We start from the raw sequence: 13,694 nt of genomic DNA, 5'->3' as shown, positions 1-13,694 counted from the left end.
CTCATCTGGTCTTCGCTCATTAGTGTTCAAGGCCTCAAACCTGTTCCTGAGATGATTCTGAAATTCAGGTGGGATGAAATCAAAGTCATATTTTGGCTCCTCTGGATTTGTTTTCATTTTCCTCAGTTTCAGCTTGAACTTGCATATGAGTAGTTGGTGGTCTGTTCCACCATCAGCTCCTGGCCTAGTTTTCACAGCTCCATTAATTAACTGTCAGGCATCCGCCTATGAGATTTCTGTTCAAACTGAGCTCATCTGGAGATCTTGATAGGACAGGAGAGGAAAAGTCATTTTCCAAGACACGAATTATTTTGCATTGTAAAGATTGTATGGGAAAATGAAGAATTATTGTTTTTATTTTCCATGTTATTGGTTTTTATATTTGTAAAATTATGCCTTCCTTAACCTTTTGTTTCATTTGTATGTAACTATGAGAGTTGATTGCTTAGAAAGATTATAACATTGCAGAAATTTATTTAAGCTTTTAAGATAGTTGGTAATGGATTCAGCTGCTTTGATCAAGTGTGGAAGATGTTAGCTCTGTACAAAAAGCCTATCTAGAGCTTGAGTATTATAAATTGTGTATAATAATCAGTTTAATTTCTCATTTGTAGAGTACTGTAACAAGTATTATATATTACATAGTTGCATCTGAAATTTAATTGACAAATTGCTTTCCCATTTTAAGACCTTACTGTGATTTTCAATATAAACTAATGGATTTTAAAATCTAATCTAATTAAGAAGATTGCTGGTCCTATAAGAGAATACAGAAACTGTCTGATAGTTTGGCCTTAAAGTATTAAGCACATTTTGGGGTTTTGCTTTCTTTTTCTGAGACTTTTATTTCTTTAAAATAATTCATTCAAATGGTTACAATCACAGATATTATTTTAACCAAAATATTGCTAGCCTACCGTTTCAGCAGTTGGCCACCACAGGAGCAGCCTTTTTTTTTTTTTTTTTTTTGAGCAGCCTTTGGAGAAGGGCTGCCTTCCTTGTGCTTTGCGGCACTTTCTTCATGTACAATTAGGGTGGGGAACAGCCTTTTCTTTCTCTAAATTTTTCTGAAAATAAGAGAAGCAGGTAGAAAAACAGTAAGACACTGTGTGGCGCAAAAAGAAAACAGAAGAGATAAACTGTCCTGAAATTTGCCCTCTTCCTAGCCCCAGTCTGCACAGAGGGGACCTTGGGACCCTTCCACCACGTGCCATGCAGGCTCAGTGCACTGTCATTGTGTTGACAGCTAAGCAAACAAATCCTTTCTAATGTTATAGAAACTGTACACAGACAAGTATATTCATGATACAATTAACTAACTTATTTAGCTTACAAGTTGCACAGGACAAACTCAGTGAGCCAGTATGGGCATGGAACGGCTGGGGTGGGGGGTGCTGCTGCTGCTCTCTGCTCCCCACTGCGGGCCAGCCTATGGGCACTGGGCCCTTGAGATGCCACCACCTCTGTGCCTTGGCCTGAGTGAGGCAGACAGCTCTGCCTGAGCTACTGCTGGTCACTAGCTTGGTCTCTGTCTGCCTCAGGCCTGGAGAAGAGGTGTGGGGTGGGCAGGGTACAGTGTGAGATAAGGACATGGCGCTGGGGATGTTGTTGTTGGGATGCTGGTGAGGCCCACACCCACTACCCCTAGGGAGTAATTGTAGGCTGCTAATTGAGTTCTGGGTGCACCACAGCTGGGTTCTCGCTGGTCCAGTGTGTGGTTGTCAGGTGGTCTTCATTGACAGTTTTTCAGACTGTTGAAGATCTGGCTTGTAATGGTCCTCCGTATCTCCTGTCCTGCCTCCTCGCACATCTCAGTGGATCCCTGCTCGCTGAGGTGTGTGGTATGCATATCAGGTTTGGCACATCCTTTAGGGCTCCCTTACTAAAGCTGAGGGACTCCGACTAGTACATGTCCAAGGCTGCACCATGTACTCCTCCTTCAGGGCCAGAGCCAGTGCTGTCTCATCTGCTTGACGGTGAAATTGTTGATGGGTAGGTGGTTATGCTTGTTGAGGCCACAGTGCAGGGTGATGCAGTCACTGTGGAAGAGTAGGTCCTGCAAGGTCGCTTACCTGCTTCAGCCCCAGTGCCCACTCGATGTCATCCGACAACTGTGAGGGTCAAAAGAGCATGTTGAAGCTGAAGACCTTACCCCGCAGTGCCACCACCTGCCCACACTACCTAGTCTGATGATGCTCAAGGTCTCCCCTTGGCTCCAGAAGCCACTTCCCAGGTCTACTTGACGCTCTAGACATGTGTTCTCTCCCTCAGTGCCTGGTGAAGTCACGTGGTCCGCTGGTACAGGTTCAGGATGCAGCTCAGGGTCGAGTCTGCTCTATATCCACAGATGTGGCCAGCATGTTGCAGACAGCAATGCCTTTATCCTCCGCCAATTTGATGTTGATATTGTCAAACCCGCTGCCAATCCAGACAATGATTTGGAGGATTTTGAACTTATCAAGATCCTCTCGTGAGCATGATGTTGTGGTTCATCAGGGCCCTGACTGTCTCGTTCAGGATCTTCTTGTGGATCTCCTGTATGATTTCTGTGTCACAGAAGGCCACAATGGCCACATCCTTCAGGATGGGCATCTCCACCGTGTACGAGCCATCCAGAAGGGCCAGTAGGGGTCAGGGGTACAGGGGCCCATTCGTAATGCGATTTCTTAAAATGAGCATGATTTCTACCACTATCAGTTGGCCTTTCCAGAGTTTTACATCTTCAGAACTCTCAGGTGAACAGCGTCCTGTCCCTGCTACCTTATCTCCATATCCTTAATTTTTTGTAACAAAAGCTCTTAAACCTTTAATCTGCAGCACACAGTTTCCTCTGGGCTGGGTTCAGTCTTTGACAAGAGGCAGTCCCGTATTGAGCAAGCGCGAGCGGCCCATTGAAAGTTGCAGCAGCTGTGGGCCTCAAGCCATTCACTTCCGCTGCTGGCCCAGCACTTGGGGTAGCCACAGCGCCGTCAACTGTCCAACCACTTACCTGTGCTCGGGCGCCTCAGTGCTGAGCCGCTGCTGCACCACGCCAACAGCTGCTGGCACACCATTTTTGGATAGAACTTATTATTTATAATATTATTGGATTGGCTCTCCAGAATTTATTAACAACATGTTTTATAATAGCAAAACCCACAACTGACAAGAGTGTAAACACATCACTAGAAATCTAATTATATTGTACCAATAGGATCAAATATTATGGAGTTCCTTAAAAAGAATGAGGTGTTCAGTACATAATTATTGATGTAATTACATTTCTAAAATATAATACCAAGTAAAGCAACTTGGAGACTAGTATAAATTTATTCTATTTGTATTTGAAAATATGCACAGAAAATAGTATAATATGCATATTAACCTTTGGTAAGTGGTAAGGCTAGATAGAGTTAGTTTTGTTTTAAATCTTTTATTATTTAATTTTTTTATCGCAAACAACTCGACAGCACATAACAACAACAACAGCACTGGTTTATTTACAAGACTCAGTCACATCAGATACTTCAATTTCCCTCATCCCCCCATCAAATTATACAACCGCATGATTAATATCCTCCACCCCTTCACATTCTCATCCCTCTGCTTCCACCCAACCCCTCATACTCATTTTACAATAATGTTTTATACAAAATCACAAAGAGATACCATGTCACCAGGACAGCAAGTAATAAATGTTGGAAAAGATGTGGTAAGATAGGAACTCCTATAAATGTTGGTGTGATTTTAAAAGGGAACTTCTATTCTGGAAGGCAGTTTGGTGCTTCCTCAAAAAGCTGAATATAGAAATTCTGTGTGACCCAGCTATTCCACTGCTTGGAATATACCCTGAGAAAATGAGAACTGAGGCACAAACATAGACTTGTACACCAATGTTCATAGCAGCATTATTCACCATTGTAAGAATCACAATCGAATGGATTAAGAAATTATGGTACATTTATACAGCAGAATACTATGCAGCACACAGGAGCAATGATTTTGTATATTATTACTTAACTTGGGAGGGAATGGAGAGTATTCTGCTGAGTGAACTGAACTGGCTTGATCCCACAAGGACAAATATTGTATAGAGTTAGTTTCTGTTTTCACAATGACCAAGTAAAGTCTTTTCAGTCAGTCAATAAAATGTATTGTCATGCATCTACATGGTGTGTTCCTTGATTTTCACTACTTTTTAAATTTTTATCTGAGTTGTGTTATGGTCTTCTGAAAATATAAAACCACTTCTGTGAAGCATTGTATTGCGTTTATCTTCATTATTGCAAAATGTGTTGTGTGTGTGTAATATGAGGGAATCTATTAAAGGATAAACAGATACATGCCATGATGTTTTTAAAATCTTTTCTGTGCTGTTTTTCTATTCCAGTTACCTAGAAAAGTACGAGAAAGTTCATCATTTTGGAGAGGATGATGATGAGGTACCACCAGGCAATCCAAAGCCCCAGCTTCCTATTGGTGCAATTCCATCTTCCTACAATTACCAGCAACACAGTGTGTCAGGTAAAGATCATTTGAACTTAATAGGGCACAGGTCCACAATTTTGAATTAGGAAAGTAAATATTTTATTATTAATCTGTTAGAATTATATATAAGAACATGTAGGGAGGGCCTTGAGGTATTATACTTGTCAGAGATCAACATCTGTTTGGCATTAAGGCCCTCCAGCACAGTCGGCTTAAATGTTCAGTTAAAGGGATTTTCAGAGTTAGATAAGCCTTCTTTATGGAAATAAAGGGACCTCTGGTGGCCTAATAGATAGGAAATTGCACTGCCAACTCAAAGGTGAGAAGTTGGAATCCACCCGAGTTTCTTGGGAGAAAGATAAACAATCCCCTCATGCAGTTTAAAGCCTCTGAAAACACACTGGGTGATCAGTGGTTGAGTCTGTGAATGAGTTTTGACTGGACAGCAGTGAGTTGGGTTGAACATTTTAAAGAGTGTTTTTCCCTTCTTCACTATTGCTTTGGTAGTAAACATTTTAACCTCAGTAGTCACAAAAAATAACCATGGAGAAGTGTTGTTAGGATTAGGAAAGCTGTGGACACCTTACGGTGTTTACAGAACATCATACAATCGTGAAGATTATCAATAACATTCCTTAGAGTGATCCCTAATTACTGTGTTGTTTTCCTGCCTTGGAGCCCTCCATTGCACAAATGCTTAAGAACTTGACTACTATACTAAAAAAAGTTGAACCCGTCATTGGTGCCTTGGAAGACAAACCTAGAGATCAGCTTCCACAAGATTGTAGCCTTGAAACCCTTACAGAGCGTACATTGTGTTACCATGAGTCAGAAAAATATTCTGCCAATATATCAAAGGTTTTTTGTTGTTATTTGTTGTAGGCGGGATTTGTTGTTTTTGTTTGTGGTTTTCTTTTTTGGTTTGATGGGGGTATTTTTGGTTTTTCCATTTAAGCCATTTTTGAAATGGAAGAGGAACCAAAGAACTAAAAGAACTCGAATAGGAATTACTTTGAGAGTCTGATAGAGGTTCTTGAGGATAGATGGGGAACTGAGATCACCTAGATGACTCACCTTGCAGCCAATCAATGAAACCAAAACCCACTGTCCAAGATTGGGATTACACCAGGTTTCTGAGGCTAACAAATCTTTACAGAAGTAGAGTGCCCAACTTCCTTCCATAGAATGACTAGAGGATTTGAATCTTTTACCCTTAAGTTAACAGCTCAGCCCTTAATGAAGTAGGCAACCAGAGTTCCTTATCAGAAGATCAGTAACACCAGGAGGAACACATTCTTTAAACAGTCAACCATATAAGAGCAAAAGGAGTGAATTTGCCCAAAGATAAAGCTCAGAATGCAGTATGGATGAATGGAAAATATAGGATATGAAAAGAGTGCCATTAAAATGTGGTCATTGTCACCACGACAAGATAAAGGTAAACAACCCAGTTACAAAATGAGCACTAGATATGAACAGACACTTCACTAAAGAAGACATTCAGATGGCAAACACACACATGCAGAAATGTTCAAAATCTCTAGCTCTAAGAGAGATGCAAATCAAAACAACTATGAGATATCATGTCACCACAGTAACAATAGCAAAATTCAACAGAACAGCAAACAACAAATTCTGACAAGGTTGTGGAGAAACAGGAACCCTTATTCACTGTTGGTGAGAGTGTAAAATGATGCAAACCACAATGGAAGGCTGTATGGCACTTTCTCAAAAAGTTGCAAATAGAAATACCATTTGACCCAGCAATTCCACTACTGGGAATATACCCTAAAGAAACCAGAATTGCCACCCACGCAGATATATATGCAGACCTATGTTTATTGCTGCTTTGTTCACAATAGCAAGGAGTTGGAAACAACCTAAGTGCCCATCAACAAATGAATGAATAGAGAAGCTGTGGCATATCCACACAGTTAATACTATGCAGCATTGAAAAATAAGGAACTCATGACATACTCTACAAAATGGGTGACCCTGAAGGACATTATACTGAGTGAAATATCTCATTCACAAAAGGACAAATACTACATAATGCCACTGTTATAAAATAGAATAAACATCGGGGTTGATGGGAAACTAAGAAAACAAGGGATAAATAATGTACACTGCTTTGAAATAGAGAACTGTTTAAAACGCATATATATGATTAGGTGTTATTTGAATGACAAGAGTCCAGAATAAGAGCTACATAGTAAAGTGGACTAGTGGGGGAGAATTGTATAACAATGAATTTTTTTTTAAAGAGAAAAGCGAACTGGCGGGGGAGGGGTGGGCAGGGAGTAAAATGTGCAACAATGAATGAATGGAAATCCAAGTTCTCTATAAACTTTTATTAAAATTTTAATTTTTTAAAGAAAGAAAGAAAACCCAACATACAACAATAGCCCAGAATAAGAGGTTCTTTGCAAAGAGGACTGGGAGATAATTATATAACAATGAATGAATATTTTTAAAAACAATAAAAGTTAACTGGGAGAGGGGGAAGGGAAGGTATAGGGGTAAAAATGTGCAAAAATGAATGAATCAAAATCTAACTTTTCTCTAAACTTCCGTTAAAATTACATTTAAGATAAAAGGTTTTGTGCGTTTTTTTAAAGTGTGGTCATTGTAATCCATGTCAAAATACAATGTGTATTAATTATTCAATGGAAAACAAAATTTGCTATGCAAACTTTAAGCCAACTCATAGTGAAAAGTTGCAAATGAAAGGAAATATTGAAAATCTCTGATTTCACTCCAATTTGAAAGTTGTATTGAGCCATGTAAACATTTCTCTTTCATTATCTTCAAAATCTTAACCAAACTTGATATAATTAAAGAATCTTTCAGAAGTATAAGATTTAGGGGTGTGGGTGTGTGTTATCTGATGTTTTTTAGTGAAGTCCCTCAGGTAAGGATATATGGACCGGCATTTGCCCTTCGGTAGAAGGGGAAGCCAATTATGAGATCGTATTGAAAGGCCATAAAATTCAAGGCTATGAATGATACTACATGTAGGTTCTAAATATCATTTTCCCCACTTGACTAAAGATTTGCCTGAAATTATGTGGAATCTAATAGCTTAGTTATTGATAAGACTTGATTTTTCTTCATTCATTCCAATTTTTAGTATAGAAATAAAGTTTGTTTCTGTAGTCACTGATACTTCATTCTTTTTTCCTCACATTATTTATTTTGTTAATTAAGAGAAACATAACATTATAAAACATAAATATTTAGCTCTAAGAGAGATGCAAATCAAAACAACTATGAGATATCCTCTCACCCCAGTAAGAATAGCAAAATTTAACAGAACACCAAGCAACAGATGCTGGCGAGGTTGTGGAGAAACTGGAACCCTTATTCACTGTTGGTGGAAGTGTAAAATAGTGCAACCACTGTGGAAGGCTGTATGACACTTTCTCAAAAAGTTGAAAATAGAAATGCCATTTGACCCAGCAATTCCACTACTGGGAATATACCCCAAAGAGACCATAACTGCCACCCAAGCAGATATATGCACACCCATGTTTATCACTGCTTTGTTCACGATAGCAAGGAGTTGGAAACAACCTAAGTGCCCATCAACAAACGAATGAATGGAGAAGCTGTGGTATATTCACACAATGGAATACTACGCTGCATTGAAAAACAAGGAACTCATGTAATATTATTCAAAATGGGTGACCCCAGAGGACATTACGCTGAGTAAAATATCTCAGTCACAAAGGGACAAATACTGCATAGTGCCAGTGTTGTAAAACAGGACTGACATCAGGGTTGGGGGGAGGCTGAGAAAGATACATAAATTATGTATACTGCATTGAAACAGATAAGGGAGAAAACTGTTTAAAAGGGATATGTGATTAGGTATTACTGTCATGACAGGAGTCCAGAACAAAGGATGCATAGTGGAGTGGACCTGGGTGAAGGGATTGTAAAACAATGGGGGATCTTTTCTTCTACTTTTCAAAGAAAAGAGTGTACTGAGGGGGGAGGGATGGGCAGGGAGAAAAGTGCAGCAATGAATGAATGGAAATCCAAAGTCTCTGTAAATTTTCATTAAAATTAATTAAAAAAAGGATAAAAAAACCCATCAATATTATGAAAAAATAATGCTTTATTCTATTCATACATATATTGTAAAAACTTTATCAAAGCCATAACTTTACTGATCTGTTTTATCAATATATTATTGGAAATTCTGGAAAAAATGTCTAGAAATTTTTAATATTGCAGAAGTAAAATTTCTTATATACTTACTAATTTCTTATGCTATGTTACAGAAAGAGCTTGTTAATTGTACTTGATTTAGTGGAATTTTAAAATTTATTTATTCACTCTTTTCTGAAATATTTTATAATATTGTAAACAAATGTTTTATTTTCTATAAATTAGCTAGATCTTTTTTTATTTAAAAAATACATTTAGAGTGTTTGTCCTAAGATGTAATTCCTATGGGTTAAATTGCCCAGTTAAGATTCAGTATTTTTAGAAACAGAATATTTTCATATTATGTGAGTATACTGTGAACACATAGTTTCTTTGTTCTGTAGACCCACGTTCTGTGTTTTGTAAATATTTTTAATTAATTCTCCTACAGAAAACTTGATTGCTTATGTTAAAAATTTCTTAAAACACAAAACTAACAGTATTACATTTACAGAGCAGTAAAAACTTTATACATTACTGGTAGACATGCAAAATTTTATATCCACTTTGATAAACAATTTGTCATTTTGTTACAAAATCAAACATACATTTATAAATAACTGTGCAGTCTCACTTATAAATAACCAAAAGAAATTATTAAAAATCTGTCTACTCAAAGGTCTTTATGTGAACCTTTATAGTACCAAACATCAGGGAGAAAACTTCAGTTGTCCCTCAACTAGGAAATAAGCAGACTGCAAGTTCATCTTTTCTTTGGTACTAAGAAGGAATATCTACATTGATATAAATTTCAAAAACATCGTAAATGAACCAAGTAGAAAAAATATATATATTGTGTGATTATTTTTTTTTTCCTTCATTTAACAACCAAAATCCCCACTCACCTCCCCCGATCTCTAGAACAGTAAGCAGACCCATGTGTTGGACTGGAGGGAGAGGATTGACTTCAATAAAACATGAAAATGTTTTATTGGAATGATAAAAATAATCTGTATCTTGATTGTAGTTGTACTTAAAAGACTGTATACATTCACAAAATTCCTAGAACTCTAGAACTAAAAAGCATGAATTTTACAGTTAATTATCTCTCAAAAAATCTGACCTACATAACTAATAATTGTCCTACAGTTGGGTACAAAAATATAGGAGCTGGATATAAGAAACTTAGAACATTTTTCTAAGCATCATTGTTAAACATTTTAAGGGAACTTTGGCTTATAGTATATAAAATTCAGAATGCATTTGAAATGTAAGAGTAAGAATTGTGCTGCACCCTCTCCATCCCCAAAGAGCCCCCACTAAATAAGTTGCCTTCACATTCATTCCAATTTGTGTATGTTAGAGTAGAACTGTGCTTCATAGCATTCTCAAGGCCATGACCTTCCAGGAGCAAGTCACTAGGCTTTACACATTTGTTGTGTTATGTACCATCACATCCAAATCAACTGATAGCTGATTCTCCATCAGGTTTTCTGAGGCTATAAAAAGTACGTCATCATTGTTGTTGTTGTTGTTGTTGTTAGGTGCTGGCAAGTTGAATATGACGCATCAATCCTAAAAGAGTTACATTGCCACCCTAAAGGCACACACAATTCGAATCTGCTAGCCACTCCATGGGAGAAAGATGGGCTGTCTCCTCTGATGTGAGTTCTAGCCTCTGAAAATCCTCTGGAGGGTCAGCTATGAGTCAGTTTTGGCTCAACAGTACATAACAACAACTAAGAGCAGATATACAGGGTCTTTAAAAATACTTTAAAAAAATACTTTTTCAAGAATATTATATTAACAACAATATCTGAGTTTAAAACATTGATTTTCTCAACTTAAGTTTAAGTTTTATAGAACAAACTTGTGTCCTGTATTCCTCTTATATGAGGACTTTCTGTTTTTGTTTTTACCTTTATTAGATTATCTGCGTCAAAGTTATGGGCTATCTATGGACTTCAATTCGCCAAATGACTATAATAAATTGGTGCTTTCACTGTTATCTGGACTCCCAAATGAAGTGGACTTTGCTATTAATGTATGCACTCTTCTATCAAATGAAAGCAAGCACGTCATGCAACTTGAAAAAGACCCTAAAATCATCACTTTATTACTTGCTAATGCTGGGGTGTTTGACGACAGTAAGTTTTAAGATGATTATGTTGTATGATGATTCTATGAAGTTGTTATTAGGTAGTGCTGGTAAGTTGCCTCCACCTCACTGCAACCCATGTACTACAGAACAAATTGTTGCCTGGCCCTGTACCACTTTCGGAATTGTTGGTATGCTGAAGTTCACTGTTGAGGCCAGTGTATTTTGAGTGCCTTGAAAGTATTATATCAAAAATTTACACTCTAAAGGGATTTTATTGGCTAATTTTTGGAAGTAGAGCAGGTCTTTCCTCCTAGTCTGTCATTGAAAGCTCTGCAGAAACCTGTCTGCCATAGATAACCCTTTTTGCACTGTAGCAATACTCAGGCTCCCCTTATGCAATATACTGACAGACAAATGGTAGTTATTAGGTAAATGTACATATTTGAGACTTGTGAATATTCTTCTAAAATAGGTCTTTAAGGATAAAAGTAGTTTTAATATTTACTATAACTGGTGTTCTTCATTTGCTTTCCTTATTTTGAATGCATTATTTAAGATAATGACTCTGACTTTGTAATCTTTAAATATTTAAATAGTAATTTAGCCTTCTTAAAGACTGTTAAGTAAAAATTGTGAGTTTTTCTTCAGAGATATTTGCTCTTTTTTTCCTTTCATTTGAGAAGAACATTTACTACAAAATTTGGTTATTCTGCTGGAACTTCTTTCTATGAATCTGTTTCTTGTACTGTGTTAAAATAACGGTTTTTAATGAAAATATTTTAAGTCAATAGTTGATAATTTGATTTCTAAGTACACATAATAAGATTAATCAAATTTGATACTTTTTTCACATAGTTTCCCAGAAATATATCCTATTAAAAATTAAGATATTAAAACACAGACATTATCTTATCATACAAGAAACTTTTATGTATACATAGTTTATGATAGAATTTTCTCTTGTATTTCACAAGTTCTTGACTTTTTGTTTTTATCTGTAACAGAGCAAAATATTTGAAAGATACTCATTTTTCTGAAACTATAGTTTTCAAGTGTCACACTATTTGAAAAAAATTTTTTAACACTTTGCCGCACACTTTTAAGTTGATGACCGTGCTTAGAAACACCTTTGCCGTCATTTGCAGCAACGTGCTAAGGAGGATACTTGAAATTTGACATGTACTTATTTATCTGAGATAATCTTGAAGTTACACAGAACTGAAAAATTCTTGCCCTTCTGAATCTTCTCTTGGTTTTGTGTTGTAAATTTGAAGATTTAAATGAGATGTGTTTTGATCTTCTTACCTTCATGATTTTTTTATTCTTGATAATTTCTTCTTTTTAAAATATAACTTTCAGCATTTATTATAGAATGGAGTTTAACACTTTTTTAAATCTTACAACAAAGTTTTGGAAACATAATTATTTTCAGCCCTTCAAGTTTTTGTGAAATTTACAATTTAATTTGCAATTAAATACTTGCATAAGGATTACATATTAGTAACAAGTTATATATTTAATAAAAATTATCAGTTTTGCGTTCTTGAGGCATTTTAAGTGTTTAGTTATGTGATGTTGCAATTTAAAACATTAATTACTAAGTTGTTGTTGTTGTTGATTGCCTTTGAGTTTAGCATGACTCATAGTGACCCTATGAACAAAAGGCCTGAAGTCTCTCTATAACTATTGTCATTTATCAGAATTCATAGTGTTTCCAGAGACATGTTGTTTAGGAAGTGGATGCCACATCTACTTCCAAACCTGTTTTAAACTGGTAGCTCCACCAAACACTTTACACCATGGATAATGGTTATGACATTTGGATACCCCAAGGCGCAACCCCAGGTTACCTCAGTATAGCACCCATTGACAGAAGAGTGCTGTACCACTTAGAAGAATGTTCCTCCAAAATATAATAACAAATTACTTTTAAATACAAAGGCTCTCCCCAGGTCTTGTTGACTCTAAACAGGAGGCTTAAATAAACAAACAATCAATGTAGGTTGTTTTTGTTGTTATTTGCCCTTGAGTCACAGACCCTGGATACAACAGCTCTGAAACCTTTCCTGTCCTGAACCAGTCTTACTAATTCCAACACCAACTCCTGTTGCCCCAGATACTGAATCAGTACATCTCATCTAGGGTCTTCCTCAAATTTTTCTTATCTTTCCAACAGTATTAAAAATTTAGTTCTAAAATATATAAAAACCCTATTTAGATCTTATTCTTATAATAATGTTTTACATTATGAAAATAATTATCTTTTCATTTGAAGGTCATATTTAACTTCATTAAAGTGTTGGTATCTTTTAATTGAGAGATAAAGGTAGATGCTACTTTTTTTAGAAAGTCCAAATTGTTTACACATTTTGTGTACTTGAAATATAACGCAAATTCCATGCAGCAAAAAATTTTGTTTTCCATCTAATATTTCCATCCAGTATTTTCCCTGTGAAGTTTGTCCTCCCATTACAAACAAACTAACCCTTATCTGTCTGTAGTGTGTGGACTTCATTTTTGTGATTAAGCTATTTACATGTAAATTTCATATTTTATAGACTTCTTTTGGCCTTTATATAGCTAATTTATTAGTTCAAACTTTTTGTTTTCATAGAATTTTCTCATATCAATATCAGTATTAAAATTCATTTACATAGTTGGCAGGAATGGTATCCACTTCCTAAATAACATGGCTCCAAAAACTCAGTGAGCTTTGATAAATGAGGGGCTTCAGGCCTTTTGTTCATGGGGGTCGCTATGGTGCTCGACTTGAAGGCAGTCAACAACAACATTCCTTACTTTTTAAGAATATTTTTCAACGAAGATTCTTATTATACCCAAGTACATTCTGAACTTAATTTTATTCACTATTAAGTAAATGATAGAACAATAACAATATGAATGTTGACTATAAGATTCAGTTAATCTTTCTCTGCAGAAAATACATTGTCCTTAACATGGCATGTCCAGTCTA

The 13,694-nt window shown here is 36.3% G+C and overlaps 1 protein-coding gene and 1 pseudogene across 1 annotated transcript in view; one reads left to right on the top strand and one right to left on the bottom strand.

The window, feature by feature from the left end:
- ARID2 (AT rich interactive domain 2 (ARID, RFX-like)) overlaps window positions 1-13,694 on the top strand; it is a 270,114-nt gene that overhangs the window by 138,050 nt on the left and 118,370 nt on the right. Inside the window, exons 4-5 of the mRNA XM_006888177.1 lie at window positions 4,370-4,503; window positions 10,548-10,766. Coding sequence (XP_006888239.1) covers window positions 4,370-4,503; window positions 10,548-10,766 — 353 coding nt within the window. The remainder of the gene's footprint in view (window positions 1-4,369; window positions 4,504-10,547; window positions 10,767-13,694) is intronic.
- Window positions 1,272-2,892, bottom strand: LOC102872294 (annotated as a pseudogene).

Source organism: Elephantulus edwardii, unplaced genomic scaffold (assembly GCF_000299155.1).
Source record: "Elephantulus edwardii isolate Elephantulus edwardi_28Jun2011 unplaced genomic scaffold, EleEdw1.0 scaffold00065, whole genome shotgun sequence".
In the NCBI taxonomy this organism is placed as follows: domain Eukaryota; kingdom Metazoa; phylum Chordata; class Mammalia; order Macroscelidea; family Macroscelididae; genus Elephantulus; species Elephantulus edwardii.
The sequence above is the reverse complement of the archived record's forward strand: the minus strand, read 5'-3'. Positions and strand labels throughout refer to the sequence as shown.